This window comes from Elgaria multicarinata, chromosome 11 (genome assembly GCF_023053635.1).
Source record: "Elgaria multicarinata webbii isolate HBS135686 ecotype San Diego chromosome 11, rElgMul1.1.pri, whole genome shotgun sequence".
NCBI classification, from domain to species: domain Eukaryota; kingdom Metazoa; phylum Chordata; class Lepidosauria; order Squamata; family Anguidae; genus Elgaria; species Elgaria multicarinata.
The window spans coordinates 29,884,780-29,901,217 of NC_086181.1; the positions used below are offsets into that span (position 1 = coordinate 29,884,780).

General features: G+C 43.4%; 1 protein-coding gene across 4 annotated transcripts in view; it reads right to left on the minus strand.

The window, feature by feature from the left end:
* The window catches only part of PPP6R1 (protein phosphatase 6 regulatory subunit 1), a 58,722-nt gene that overhangs the window by 32,032 nt on the left and 10,252 nt on the right, over positions 1-16,438 (minus strand). For all 4 annotated transcript variants that reach the window (XM_063138383.1, XM_063138381.1, XM_063138384.1 and 1 more), the window contains exons 2-6: positions 8,126-8,358; positions 5,244-5,430; positions 3,853-3,990; positions 1,125-1,190; positions 250-362 (exon numbers count right to left, since the gene is read on the minus strand). In XM_063138383.1, the coding sequence (XP_062994453.1) occupies positions 250-362; positions 1,125-1,190; positions 3,853-3,990; positions 5,244-5,430; positions 8,126-8,352 (731 nt within the window). In that variant the 5' untranslated portion in view covers positions 8,353-8,358. The remainder of the gene's footprint in view (positions 1-249; positions 363-1,124; positions 1,191-3,852; positions 3,991-5,243; positions 5,431-8,125; positions 8,359-16,438) is intronic.

A 16,438-nucleotide genomic window follows, 5' to 3' on the forward strand; every position in this document is an offset into this window, starting at 1 on the left:
TCAGCCAAAACAGTTTCACACCAAGGGTTTTAGTTTAAAGCTCTCCCCACAGCTCCTCCAAATTTCCATTTATAACTGAAAATGCAGTCAGAATTCGAAATGAGAATACTTTTGACAAACAGAGATCAAGTTTGTCACTCTTTTCCAAATTCATTTCAGCTCTGGAAGGGCAACAGCCACTTCTAACCTAAGGGCAACAGGGCCATCTCTTTTGGCTTCTGCTGTTGCTATCACTGGTGTGGTACTCACTTCTCAAGCGTGGCCAGTAGCTGGTCTGGCTCGGGACTGTCCTGAATTTGGATCATCTGCTCACGGCTCAGCCGGATGATGTCGCACAAGGACTGCGAAGCATTGGAATGTTGCTGTATGGAGGGGGACAAGGAAGCAGAGAACGAAAAAGGCATTAAGACCCTGTTGAAGAAATGGTTTGCCACTTCTTTACTACTTCAGAGGGAGTTTTTTGTCCTGTTTATGCATTTTCTCTTAGGAAACAGGTTTCTGTGAATTTAGATTTCTTCATCAACCCACTCCCCAGGGAGCAGCACTTTTTGACACACTGTGAGCCCGTATTCAAGCAGAGCCCATATTTAAGCAGTCAAAATAGAAGTGATATCTTGTGTTTATCAAGTATGTTTACTTTCATATATGTGATAAGGTGGAAATAGTTTCTATGTTTTGAGCCTTATATTACCATTTTATATGCTCTTCATTTGTAACCATTTATAACTTTAACATGTTCATGTACACTGACAAAACTATTGTGGCTTTGATATAGATATATTTGTTGTTGTTGTTTATTCGTTCAGTCGTTTCCGACTCTTCGTGACTTCATACATATATATATATATATATATATATATATATATATATATATATACTTAGACTGCCCTAAGGAAGGACCCTTAGGGTCCAAAACGCATTGGATTTTGGTTTTAAAATAAACTACATCCTTTGTTCCACCTCTTTGCCCTTGGCTGTTTTGGCATCTCTACTGTGAACAGCCAACAGAAAGAGATTCTAAGGCAACCTTCCCTAACCTCCACATATATTGGACTACAACTCCCAGAATCCCTCAGCCAGCCAGGCAGAGGGCAGAAGAGCACTGGGTTACATTTACTACTTACATTGTCATCCTTTGAAGGGTGGATCATCCCAATGAGCCTCTGCACAATCTTCTCCTCATTAAGCCACTTCGGATTATGAAAAAAGAAGAGAAAAAAAACACCCCAAACTAGATTAAGGAAGTTTCTTTCAATCCTGTTCCAGTTATCCATTGAAATCTGTTGAGGGACAGAAGCACTCAGGCATATGCAGTTCAAAAATGCCCTTTGTATAACTGTTGTTGCTCCATAACACTCTGTGTGGCCTCTGAGAAACTATAACGTATCTGAGTGGGCCTTTGGCCTAGCGTTGTTACTATATTGAAGGCCTATTTAGGAGTAGCCGCTTGGTGACCTTTTGAAGGGTGGAGAGAGAGAAGATCGCTTGTAATATTTGTAGATGGGGTCTGGATCAGATAAATTTGCTTTTGATTGGCTGGGGATTCTAGATAGGTGGGGAAGACCAGTTGGAAAATGACAGCTAAGCAGTAGACAATTAAGGACTGAGAGAGACTGTTTTAAGTCAGAGAAGGAGATGGACTATGGCTTAGTGGGAAGGACTAGGAGAAAGTGAATAGTTAAGGCTGAAGGATAACCATACGTGGCTGGTGAAGATCAGGAGTAGGGAGCAGATGGCATTGCTATGCCAGGAATTTGCCCTAAGATCTTGCCGGAAGGTTACATAAGCAGGCATTAAAAGCCAGATAAACTTTCCAAGCAGCCAGAAATACAACAGGAGCAGCTTTAGGAGTCAGAGGAAGACTATACCCAAGAACAGGACCTGGTTATAAGTATATTTGGCTGGGGCAGAGGTTTGAGCAAATCTGGCCTGAGGTAAAATAAACCTTTAAAGGCTTGTATTAGCAACTGTGTCTCTTGAGTCGTCAAGAAGTGTCAGCAAGCAGTCTTTTGAAAACCCCAAAGTAAATATTAGTATTCTTATGTACAAAATATCCCTTTAATAAATTACTTGTGTAATAGTTCATCTCGTCTCTAATACTGGTGCCCATCTCATGCCTAAGCCTTTTATACCAAGCTTCAAGGAGGTTTTAAAGTAGCCAGTGTGGTGTAGTGGTCAGAGTCTTAGACTGGGAATAGGGAGATCTGGGTACTAGTCCCCACTCGGCCATGGAATCTCATTGGGTGATTTAGGGCCAGTCACAGACTCTCAACCCAGCCTACCTCACAGGGCTGTTGTGAGGATAAAAATGGAGATGAGGATTATGTACATCACATTGAGTTCCTTGCAGGAAAAAAGGCAGGATATAAACACAATCAAATAAAGACAGGTTGCTTACCTGTAACTGTGGTTCTTTGAGTGGTCATCTGTGCATTCACACATATGGGTTGTTGGGGCTCCGCACAGGCGAAGAAACCCATTTGTGTGATGCACAGAAACCACAAAGAAGAAATAAAATATTCTAAGATAATTGGTGGCAGCAGAAAACGGTCAGCTTGTGGAACTCTGAGTTATAATAGAGAGTTCCTTAGGCCCTTTGCTCTATTATATGCCCAGTGAAGGAGCAATTTCCAGTTTAGTGGTTAGGGTATTGGACTGGGAGTCGGGAGATCCGAGTTTTAGTCCCCACATGGTCATGAAGCTCACTGGGTGACTTTGGGCCAGTCACAGACTCTCAGCCCAACCTACTTCACAAGGTTGTTGTTGTGAGAATAAAATGGAGAGGAGGAGGATTATGTATATCACCCTGGGTTCCTTGGAGGAAAAAAGGGGGGATATAAATGTAATAAATAAATATTCCCTTATAAACGGCAATGCTGGAGAGAAAATTCCCCATACACACACTCTGCTCCAATGATATCCCATAACGCTGTCCTCTGTGCCCCACTGAATCTCTAAAAGCTCTACCAGCACCCTTGGAATCTTACTGGTAAATTCTGTGTAATTTTGGACTAGTGAATTCCTCTTAATGGAAAACAATGGAGGGGACCAAACACCTTGAAACGCGGATGCAGTGAGAGAAACACTTCCCAAACAAATGATTAAATAAAGCCATACTTTACGGAGAACTCTGGGATCTTGCAAGATAGAATTCTCCAAAAGAACAAGATACTTGTAGGGGAGTATCTGTTGCATAGGGCTGTGGGGACTGGGGATGGCTGCTCTATGTAACAGGAATATTCTGAAATAAGCCATGTTTCAACAAAGCCACCAGAAACACAAGAGAACCCAAGATCAGTAAAGATGTACAAACCCTGATGAGAGAGCATCCTTCTTTAAGAAGAATGGCACCTAAAGTACCAGGAGAAGAGGCATCCAGTTGTTTGATAAGGAAACCTGTACTAAGCACTATTTACTTACATTTTTGAATCATTTTTCAAGAAAACAAAACAAAAAGTGTTCACAAGCACCAAGCATTTCCTCCCACCTATAGCAAACTGCCTTTTTTAGTAATTAATGCTGGTGCTGCTTTAACACTGCTCCTCCAGACAGGCAAAGCAGAACCCATGAAGAGCCAGGAAAACGGGACGCAACTTAAAAATCAGGATGTCACAGGAGGACTCTAAACAGAAACATGAACACATTCTCCATCCAAGCCCATTTAGCCACAGATCTTTCACCTCTAATTGTCCCAGTGAATGACTATAAAATATTATGCTTCAAAAACCTTTCGTTCCATGGTGGGTAAATAGTTTCTAGACGTATTGACCTAAGGCCACTAAGGCTGAATATAAAATTATGTTGACTCTTCTTTCAAGGGAGAGACAGGAGTGCCTATGACAGGACCCTTACATTGAACACGTCTTGCCTCAGCTGCGGCTGCTCTACGCATGTGAGGAGCCGCAATAGGAGGTCCATGATGGCCGAGGTACCGATGTGGCATAGCAGCAGGTTGACAAAGTCGTCCTTCTTGCGCAGAAAGGCAACTATCTGGAAGACAGTCAAGCAAGTTAGCAGTGAGGGAAGAGAGGAGAGGTAAGACCACCTTTGGAAGCAGGTGGTCCGGCACAGATCTATCGATAACGTAAGAAACAAACCTTGGAACACGCATTAGGAGAGAGGTATGGTTCATATTACATAGAAGTCAGTCTACAATTGGTATTGAGAGCTCCCTTGAATAGGGGCGCTACACTGCACATCTGCACAGTCATGGGGTTTTTGCAAGATTGGTGTGGTGTAGTGGTTAAAGTATCAGTGGGTAATGTGTGGCCCTCAAGATGTTGTTGGACTGCAACTCCCAACACCCCTCACCATTGGCTATGCTGGGTATCTCTGATGGAAGTTGCAATCTACTATCATCTGGAGGGACACACTCCCCCCCCCACGCCCATCCCTGGGTTCGAGTGTCTGACGAAGACCGGGGAGGCCCAGCTTCAAACACCACCCAACCATGGATCAGTCAGTTTCCCTCAGCCTAGTTCAGCCTTCCCCAACCCGATGCCTTCCAGATGTTGTGGACTTCAGTTCTCATCAGCCAATGATCAGGAATGCTGGGAGACGGAGTACAAAACATGGAGGCCACCAGGTTGGGAATGTTTGACTAAGATCATAAGGGTATTGTGAAGATGAAAAGGAAAATGTGCCATGTATGTGGCCTGAGATCCTTGGAGAAAGGTCAATAATTAAAAAAAACACATACTGAGCAACTAAGAACCCAAGAGCAGCCTTGTTCGATCAGACCAACTGGTTGTCTTGATCAGCTCTTTATTTCACAAATTGGCCAATCAGATGCTTCTGGAAGCTCACTAGTTTGATAAGGTCCAATAATGATGCCGATTTTTTAACATGGAAAAAGCCAGCCTGAGTGTATTTTACTTCATCCTTTTCACATGGAAATACGAATTCTGGGTGCATCCTGATATGGCGACAGCTGGTACTTACCATGCCAGGGATTCAGCAAAAATAGCAGAGAGTCAACAGGCTCTCTCATGAAATCCATACCAAGTATTGCCACATGAGGGTGCACAGGCAAGAAAATATTCGGCACATATTTATTTATGAGCTCAGCGTCCAAGGATTCTGCAAGCTATTCCGAAGGCCCTATATGAGCATACTAGGGTGATGGAAATCCCTTGAGCCACAATAAGCCATTTAGAGGGCTGGGTCATTTGAACAGCAATGGGGATGGCCCCCAATTGGGAAGAAGCTTTCTTTGGCAAGCCAAGAAACCCACAAGACGCTACCTGATCAGTCTTGCGGTTGATAAGAATCCCCATGACCTTGCTGAAGAAGCTGGCCAGCAGCGGGTTGAGGATACCGCCAGTCTGGAGGAAGCCGTAGAGGCGCCGCAGCAGAGACTCGTCCTCACCCAACGCGTCGTTGATCTGCGTGACGTCTGACGTCAGGATCTCACACGACACACTTGGGTACCTACCAGGAGGAGACTTTTTTTAAAAAAAGAAAAAGCACATGCACACGCGTGCAACATGGACATCTCTGTCAGCCTCCAATTCCTGCGTCAAGGCTGTGCAGCTGAATTGGATAGCACAGTACTGTGCTGCCCACCTGCCTTGTAGAATATTGCAGGACCTCCAATCCAAGAGAAATAAAACATACTTTGGGTGCTCTGCTTTAGGACAACATACAGTTCTGCAGCAAGGTAAACCCAAATTCTACTGCACAAAAAGCCAAATCTATAAATTGTGCAAGTTAGGCACATTTGCTTATTCTGCACAACTTATTCCACTACTTTTATATGCAAGGCACTGAATCTTCCACTAACTGACCATTGTGAAAATATCACCTTTCGTTGATTTCTGAGATTTCGGCAGGCACTGAACATATCATTTTAAAGCGTATCTTTGCTGCTATAAGGCCTAGAACCTTGCTTTGTGTTCAAAACAATTTTTCAATCGTCAGAATCCAGAAACTGTATAGCAGTTGTGGAACACATACACAGTGGATGTTGAACCTAGCTCTTTCCCAATGCTAACGGCAAAGAAGGAGAGGCAGCACCAAAAGGGCTAAAAGGAAAGAAAAAAGCTTGATTCCCTCACTTTTTAATGATTTAGTATACCCATTGAGTTTCAGTATGTCACTCTCTTCAGTGCCCAGAAGATCTTATTCCACATATAGCAGCAGTTCATTCACAACAGTGGTGGTGTAGCTCTCCAAAGGTTATTAAGAGGGCAACTCCCAACTGCTCTAGCCAACATAGCCAATGGTGAGAGTTGCAATCCAACATCTGGAGGGCCACAGGTTCCCCACCCTTGATTAGAACATGTTGCTTCCCAGCATCCTCTGTTCTACAGCAGCTGGAGTTTGACCTCCCTGCTTGGCCAATATCAGTCAAATCCTAAATTGCAACTTCCAAAGATTGCTGCTTCATGGCCTTCAACATGAAGCAGCACAAGATGCTTGGCTCCCCTTTGCTGGTGCTTCAATGCTACACCCACCTACCAATTTAGTACATGAGGTTTCCACTCAACTATCTCCAAGACCGAGAACATCTTAATAACCTCCATAGCCTTTGCAGACGAAGGCTACTACAGAGATGTGTTCCCAGTGGTTGCTGAACTCCCATCTCATGGGAGACTTGCCTGTGTGCAAGATTTATGTTGTTGTTTTTATTATTATGGCTAAGGTATCAGAAAAGTTGCCTGGTTTAGAGTTAGCCTTAACTAATTGTATTTCAATAGGATTTTAAGGCTGCGTGTTTCTCATCACCAGCTTTTTGTTAATTCTGATATGCAGATAGCTTCTAACATTAGGAAGAAAATCTTCCCACACACTTATAATTCACTGAATAAATCACCATGACCACATATAGTAGATTAGTGATTTTATGGAACACATGAAAACACTACAGAGTACTTGACAAACAATTGTCATTAAGTTTCCTTTCAGTTCATGCTGAAAACATTCTTCTGTCAGCAACCAGGTTACATAGTTCCCAAGGCCAGCCACACATAAAACAACAAAATATCCCTCTTCAAATGTCACATCCTCCATGAACTGTTTAAAGCATGGGTTAGCCATGTGTGGAAGTGAGTGAGCATGCTGGGTCCTGAGTGCTTTCCACTTCGCAAAATAACCGAGAAACAAACTATGGGTTAAAACTCTGGATTTTCTCTCTCAACAACCCAGAGTACCAGGATCAGCCGGCACAGCAAATAATCCAGAAATGGGGTTGGTGGATTACTTTGCAGAGCGGAAGTACGTGAGTGCTCAGGAGCCAGGATGCTCGCTTACTTCCATGTGGTCCCAACAACACACAGGTTGTTGTTACATCCAAATCAGGCCCATATCACTTTTAATGGAGATAGCCAGCCACTTCAGCAGCAAGATTCCTGGCCCTGGTATAAGTAGAAGGAAATGAGCATCAGGCCTGCACACTCCTCCCCTGACTCATGTGCCAGCTTTGATGCAGAGTTCCTGGCATGTTTTAAACTAGAGTTCCTGTTCTCTTTATGTCTAAAATAGAAACTATGGAATAGACTAAACCAGGATCTCCATGCCAGAGCCAGCGCACAGGCCTGATGCTCGTTCCTGGCACTCTAAACCATGGTTTACAAAGCCTGGAAGGTTATGGCCACATCGGGCCAATATCTCAATTCAGATACCATGCCAAATCATGGTTTTAGCATCCAATTTACATACAAACCAATGGTTGAGAAGTGCTTATCTGCTCATATGTTCCATCTGCTCAAGACACAGGTCTCTCTCTGCAGTGGCCTTTGTGATGGAGCAACGGCCATCACAAGTTCATTAATTCAAACAACATGCCAAGCCATAGTTAGCACAAACCATGATTTCAGATTCTGGTTTGCCAACTGACTGGTGAACTCAGATATTACGCTAAGCCAAAATTAAGCAGGATGTCTGAACTAAGCCGCTGTGTTCATGTTTTCCACATAACGCTTTTGAAAACACCAAAAAACCCATGTGATTCTCCAGCCTCCACCTCGTACCTCAAAATGAATTGCACAGGTAGCTAAACGATTTAAGAACCAGGAGAAAAGATGCTGAACCTGCTACATTTCTCCTTGGTTCTGGAGATCGTGAAGAACAGGAGCTCCATGCACAGATACCCCACTCTCCTCCTGATCTCAGAAGCATCACTTACTTGTAGCGCACTCTCTCATCCACGTCTCCAGGGGGCTCCTCTGTCACACAGGTGACCAGTGCTTCCATGTGCTCGGGCTGCACCAGGAAGTCCACCAGCTTGCGGTTGACCACCTTGCACTCCTGCAGCACATCCTCTTCATCCAGAAGCTCAAAGAGGGTCACGTTGCCACGCTCCAAGAGGGTGTCAATGTGAGAGGTCGTGTGGAGATCAAACTTCCAGAACATGGCTTGCTGTGGAGGGCAGGAAAATGACCGGGGGGGGGGGGGGTGTCAAAAAAAGGGCAGAGGAAGATGAGCACCCACACGACCTAGCTAAGTGCCAGTCTTCTGAATAAAATCACCCTCGTAACTGTCGCTTGTCAGTTCAAAAGAGCCCTCACACTGGCAGAGAGAAATCCAAGTCAGGCATGGTGTGAAGCAGCATTCCCCAACCTGGTGCCCTCCAGAAGATTTAGAGCAATACCCATCAGCTCCAGCCAGCATGGCCAATGGTCATAGATTCTGGGAATTGTGGTCCAAAATATCTGGAGGGCTCCAGTTTGGGAAAGGCTAGTATGGAGGCCCCAAAGCAAGAGGCAGTCAATATTGGCAGGAAAGGGAAAAGCCACCACCAAGAGTATTAGCCACTGTTGTGGAATCTATGGGATAGCAGTAGGGAGAACAGGGGTGGGGGGTGGGTGGGATGCTCAGGGATAGAGACCAATATGAATTGGGGGAGATTCAAGAGATGAAGCACGGGGTAAGATCCTGGGGCTGAGCTACAGTGATGGTATAAAGGCCCAAACAAGAACATTTGGAGTTTACACCAACTTTTAGATCATATTAGCATGCAACACAATATCAAGAAAACCATACATTTGTTTACTGATAAAAGACACCGTTAAGGGAAAGGTAAAACAAAAAGCCCAACTTCAAATGGTTGACAAGCCGCAAAACAGATTCCACACAACTAAAAAGAAAACCACCATACCAGGGCTAGAGGAGTAAAAGAGGCCCTGCTGGGGCCTGTAATTAAGCTGGTGGTGTGTGTGTGTTTGTTTGTGTGTGTGTGTGTCAAGGGAAAGTGAGTAAGCAATGGCAGACACAGAGGGAGTTGTAATCTGAGCATGTCAACTAGGGTGCTAAAATGTCTATTAAGGTCTGGGTGTATGGGTGGGGAGATCTGGAAAGCTATTGGCATCAGTTTGCATAGCAAATATCTAAACAAGGAGAAAGGACAATTCAAGATAGACAAAAGGAAGTACTCTTCACACAGCACATAGTTAAGATATAGAACTGTCTACCACAAGATGTAGTGATGGCCTCCAGCTTGGATGGCTTTAAAAGGGGATAAGATGTACTCACGGAGGAAAAGGCTATCAATGGCTACTAGCCACGATATTACCTCCAGTATCAGGGACAGCATGCCTCTCAGTACCAGCTGCTGGGGTTCATGAATGGAAGGGGAATATTGCACTCATAACCTGCTTGTAGGCTTCCCATAGATTAGCCACTGTGTGATCAGAATGCTGGACCAGACAGGCATTTGGTCTGATCCAGCATGGCTCTTCTTTTGCTGTTATTATGTTCAGTCATTCTGGAGGGGCAAACTGGTCATTCCGTACTGCTGCATGATTTTATCCTGGCTGTTTGATATGTTGTATTTTTTATTATGCTTTTATACTGTTTTGTTTTATATTTTGAATAGTTTCCATGGTTTTACTTTTTGTAAACTGCCCAGAGAGCAGCTATTGGGTGGTATAAAAATGAAATTAACAAATAAATAATTATTCCTTCACCCAGGTCTTGTCAAACCTTTTGAACTCCAGGTGCATGTTCTAAACAGTCCACTAACGTTTGTCCCTACCCACCTCAGCAATCATTAGTTTCACAGGTAAATGTGACAATTATTAATTATAAATTATTAATCCCAGAAGTATAAATACCAATGCATTTCAAACAATTCACTCTTCATTAGGAGACCAAACAAACAAACAAACAAACAAGGAATTGCAATTTCTTAGATGACTAATTCTAAAAAGAGCCACTGACCTTCTGACTCCAATTACAGCTGACTAGTCAGCAGGCTCTTTTTAGAGATAGTCATCTAAGAAACTGCATTAGATGAGAGGTATTTTGTTCTGTTTCTTTAGATCCACTGATGAAGTAAGATTGCCCTCACTCAAAGAACTGTAGAGAAGATTAGTGAGGGGCCACTGTCAGGAGGCATTCAATCTACCAGGTCTTGGCTCACAGAGAAGGCGGCACCACCTGCCACAGAATTTAGGTCTCCCAGGACCTTCCACCCTGCTTCGTAGTCAGAGAATCACTCCTTTAACCCATCATGATGGGAATATGATAGTGTGATTAAAGAGGAGCAGACGGGGCAGTTCCCCACCACCACCTTTTCAATGCATGCATATGACCGGTATAGATTCTCAGCCACATTGGTAACTGCAAAAAAAGCAAAACTGTGGTAGTCATTGTGGAGAAAACAATATGGGAACAACAGTGTGCTGTGTGGGTAGGGGAGGCACAGCCTTGCTTTCTTCTGTGCCATTGGGGAAACTTGGGTGAACGAGAGGGCTTGTTGCGTATGTGTTCTTGCAAGTTTCCCTAACTACAGCTGCAATTCAAAGTGGCCAAAGGACTCTCTGCGCGACCAGCGAGGGAGGGAGGGGGGGAAAAAAACCTGGAGAGAAACAAATAGTAACTTGGTGACGCCCCGCTTCCCTTTTCAACTCTGTTGCCACCACAACTGTGGAGGCCAGAAGTTTTCACCCGGTTTCTAAGCAACCTCTACACAAGGCTTTTGCAATATAGCAGAGCAGGCTGCCTGGCTTTGACCGCAGCCCTTAGATCAACTTTGAGAGATTGGTGTTCAACACAGGCTGCCAACATGCAAGGGCGGGGGGGGGGGAGCGAAAAAGACGAAGACGGGGTCTGTGAAGTTCAGCCCTTTATTTTGCAGCCTCGAATCTCAGAAATTCACAAACATATGCTCTCATACTTTTTAGGTTACAAACTCCAACAACCCTGTGAGATAACTTGTTTGTTTACTTAAAACATTATATACTGCCTTTTATAAGTGATGCCAAGGCAGGTTACAAACAAATAAAACAATAAATACATAAGACAACCAGCAGATCAACATGCAATTAATAGGCAGAGCGTTTAAGGTACTTACAAAGGTTTTTTTAAAAAAATGTTTTTAAAGGTTAGGCACACAGTTAAGTGGCTTGAATCAACCAACCAAGCTTCATGGTCAAGTGGGCATTTGAACCCAAGCCTCATGTTCAAACCCTACTGTATTCACTGCACCATACTAGCTTTCAATTACGTTGAAGACACAGGGCTGCATTTCAAACAAGACCTATTCTCAAAGCAAGTTTCTAGTTCTCACTGTGGCTGGGAAGGACAAACCTCACAAGAGATAGCTGTCACTCACCAGACTGTTCTGATTGTGAGCTTACCAGTTAGAGTGTGCCAGGCTTGACTGAACTTTAGCAATTCTTATTCTAATATATTTGATCCCAGCCCTTGTCTGACCAATGCCACTTTTTGTCGGAGAACGATCAGGCCACTGTTTTCAAATATTTTTAAGGGACATGCACTAACTAATTAAAGGGCAAGATGGATGGATGATATTCTGGAGGTGACAGACTTGACCTTGGGGGAGCTAGGGGTGGCGCCGGCCGACAGAAAGCTCTGGCGTGGGCTGGTCCATGAAGTCACGAAGAGTCGGAAGTGACTGAACGAATAAACAACAACAAAACCAACTAAACCATACATGCCCCCTCACCAATCAGCAGAGTACTCATATTTTGTGCTCGGGAACCTGTACCAGAGTACAAATAATAAACTGTGAAACAGCCCTCAAATTCTCCACTTAGCTGTGACTACTTCTCTGTTGCCAGCAGTGAGAGAGACTGTGACAGACATGGGTGGATGATCCCTGCCACATATTTTAAGTACCTGCCCCAATACGCAAGCACGAAACATGTGGATTCCCCCCCCCAACACTGTTTATACTGGAATGCATAACAGGGGTGTGGGGAGTCATGTCCTTAGCACACTACACTGATGTTGTAGAAGTGAGCCCTATCTCAGACTAGAACCCACCCATCTCCACAGCCTTTCAGTTCCTAGGCACCAGCATCAAGTTTTAAGAAGCCCAGTATATTATACACGGGCACATACATAAACCATGAATCTCAGGGGTCTGGGAAACATTTTGCTGCAGAAATGCAAAAAGTGTCTTGGATATGATTGCTGAGAGGGCCTTACCTAATAGGGACTCTCCCAGTATCTGTAATGCAATAGTTCTGGAAGGCCCAACCTGACTCCAGTTGCTCAGAGAAATGAAAAAGAGGCTTCTATAATATAAGGTAAAAGCAGCTTGTGTGTCAGCTGATTACAAATGGGAGATTTTCCCTCTTCATCAAAGACTTGCTTGAAAAAAATGCCCCTTTTAAAAACACACACACATATTTGTGCTAAAATTGACTTAATAGTTTTGGAAAATCCCTAGTGATTTGCAAGAGAAATCCCCTCTGAGCCAAGCCCAGGGAGGAGATTAGATACATGTACGGAGTGTAAAAGTACAAGATTAAACTACATTTTATGCAATTCATTTCTGGAGAGGAAAAAACCCTATTGCAGAATCTCTTTCGTTACTTCATTACTCAAGACACCAAAGCACTATACGCACCTACAGCCCTATTTGAGCGAACATAGTATTAGGGTCCACTGTTGAAACAATCCGGTTTGAGCTAAATCAACTCTTTATCTAGCATGCTTTCCAAAGTTATGTTGCTGCATTTCCTCCTCTTTCATTTTAATAGGCTGTGTGAGACAAAACAGTATGGCACAGCATCTTCCTTTATACCTCTAGGCTGAAAGTATTCCTACATTTTACTGAATCTTTTTCGCTACCCTGGCTGTGTGTGTGTGTGTGTGTGTGTGTTTATAACCCAATTCCTCCAATAAGGTCAAACAATTTGTAATCCAATTAACACCGTCCCTGTTTAACAAGGCATGAAAGAGACTTTGCTACTCGTGAGCAGCATTTGAACTCCAGCAATTAGAAGCACAGGGGGCTCTCCTACCCTCCTCTCAGAGCTTTGCCAAGTGGCAGCTGAAGAATGAAAGTCAGTGGATGGGGGCAGTTTTCTGCCACTGTACTTCTCTCTGCCCCATATATGTAGCACAGAGGACCATACAGCAACGTGAAGGGAACAAAGAAAGGAACTGCTCACCCACAAGCAGCTGGGCCAGATTTGAGACGAAACAGTGAAAGTATTTTGAAACCCCTGCTGTTTAAATCCTTACTTCCTTTTAAAGAACATTGTCCTTTACAGGGTTAACATCTGCTCAGACATGAGAATTCATCCTCACTGACAAGTTTTGTGTCTTAGATCGACCTTGAAGAACAAAGGGATGGTCTGTACAGAAAATCTCCAGCAGTAAAAGAAACAGTTTGGATTATTTGCAGAAAACTTAGATCAGGTGGAGAACTTGGTTTATTTATTTATTTAAGACAATGGGCAAGTTCTCATGTAACACCAAGCTCTTTCTCAGCCCTGTGCACTTTGACCTCTCCTTGTACACCCTGGTTTGGCATGATGTTTGAATTGAGCCAGAAGCAAGGGTAATACATACTTAAGCCCTGTCAGAACGGAGGTTGGTGCTCACATGTCACATTCTCCCCCAACCCCAGCTTCCTGGTTCTGATCCATGGTTTGAAGGATAAACACAACCCATACTTTGACAATTCAGATGCAAAGGCAAACTATAGTTTGCTTGAAGCAGGAAGTCAAGGAAGAAATCCAAGCATGCAGGGTGGCGAAGGGAGCCCACCCATCAGTAGTTTGGCCATTACATCTGAACCACCCTAATGTCACAACTCCACTATTAGGAACATGGCTTAGAGCTGCATTACCTATATCCCTGGCTTAATTCATACATCATGCCAAAACAGAGATAAATGAGCTTGACCACTGCCGAGGGCAGAAAATGAAAGCCAATAAGCAACTCTGAACCATATGCCAGCTGTACATCTGTTGGGGGTGATTTCTGAATTGAGGTTCTGAGTCATTTCATAAAAAGCACTCGTTAGAACAAACACAGAGTAGCTTACTAGTGCTACATTATCAAGGCAAACACATAAACAAATGATAGCGTTTTATCCTGGCTATCCAGCCAAGTATTGTCTACTAAGACTGGCAGCAGATGCCTGTGGTCTCCAGGTGGTGGGGGTGGAGAGAAGGTTCCCAGCTCTCCTCTACTTTCACGTGGAGATGCCAGGGCCTGAACCTGGGGAATTCTATATGCAAAGCAGGTGCTCTACCACGGAGCTATGGGAGCCTCCCTACACATTTCAATGGCAGGGGCGTTTTACCAGACCTGTAGTTACCCGCCATGCCATCACCGGTGGAGCGCAATAAACAGCTCCAGGAAAAGAAGCTTTTGTAAAAACAGAAAAGTATGCTTATGGTTTGTTTTAGTAATTCGTGGTTCAATGGCCTACAGAGGTATGCGTGTGGAGGTAAACATTCTTGTGGACTAGTAACGTGTGTTCATATTTGCAGCATGGCATTTATAATGGATTGGATCCAGATTAAGCTGGCAGCATTCTCATCCCATTGAAGTCAATGTGAGAAATTAGCCACAGCTAACTTGTCCCATTGACTTCAATGGGTCCAAACTGCAACTAACAATCTGAATACAACCCATTATCTCTCGTTTAGACTAGAATATGTGGGGAAGCTTTTTTTTTTTTTACTTTAGGAGTCAGTAACCAATATAGGGGAGCAGTTCATTCCTTCTCTGTAGCTGTTTTCTGGCTTTAAGTCTCAATGGAGCAGCCAGTTTAATCCTGTTCCATTCATCTGGAGCTAAAGTGTGCTGAAAAATGGAAAAACAATCCCACCCTCAGGGTATGGAAACACATTTCAGCTTATGATATTGAGGAATAGGGAGCAGCAAGAACCAGACAGCCCTGCAAGAATAAGGAATAGCTGGTTCTACCTTTAACAGCCACGCCAAACATTGGGAAACCAAATCAGGTCAGGCATGTAAGGTTAGATTTTACAACAAGAAAACGCAGATTCTGTAATGGGAACAGAATAATGCAAACCAGTTTAACGCAAGTCTGCTTCATCTTTATTCATGCTTGAGGCTTTTGCAATTATAGATTGCTGTGAGAGACTGATCAAGGAGGAATAGAACTCTTGGGACAGCTATCCCAGCTACTAGATAAAACTTTGAATTAGAAATAAACCCAAGCTACTTTCTTGGTGGGCTGGAACTAGTCCAATCCCAGGGCTGAAACAATTTACCAGCAGTCAGAGCAGAGAGTCTGTTTTTGTTTTCCAACTATTAAGGTTTTTCCTCAAGAACTGATCCTGACCCCATTATTATATCTATGAACACGCTTTTATACCACTGTAGGCCAAGGACTTTAGTTAACATTAGAACAGGTGGTGGTATAGACCAATGTTTATCACTTGCTGTGTCTCAAATAAATCTTTATTGTTTCAGTCATTATAGTCATTAAAATTAAAAACAAATCAGCAGCAATGGTTACAAAACATTATGTGCACCATCTATAGAATTCAACATAATTGAATCAATATGTTTTCCGCGCAATTTGATAAACACACACACAATGGGTTTAATCCAAATTTAGTCATACATTGAGTAGACCCATTGAAATTTATTTATTATTGCATTTATATCCTGCCTTTTTTCCTGCAAGGAACCCTAGGTGGCGTACATAATCCTCCTCCTCTCCACTTTATCCTTACAACAACAACAACCCTGTGAGGTGGGTTGGGCTGAGAGTCTGTGACTAGCCCAAAGTCACCCAGTGGGTTTCCATGGCCAAGTGGGGACTAGAACCCGGATCTCCCAATTCCCAGTCCGACACTCTAGCCACTACACCATGGATTTAAATAGGCCTACTCTAAGTATGACTAAATCAGGACACCCTGTCAAAGGCAAGTTGCATATCATATTACTTCTTTAAAGTTTACGAAATTAAACCCATCTTCCCCTACTTCTGCACAGCCACTGCAGAACTGACTACTCTGTCACAGGTTTATCTTGATTAGAAATATGATTTTAAACTTGATAATGGAATTAGACATACCCCTTGTCAGATTAAAAATTAATTTCTTCCAGAGAATAACATGATAACCGTGACACAAATGTGGTACTGCAAGAGCATCACAAATACAGAAGCACTGTTCTACTGGCATTTTTTCAGTTAAGTAATACCCAAGCTCTGCTCTGTATGGTTCTAAATAAAGGCTCAATCACTTCACATTTT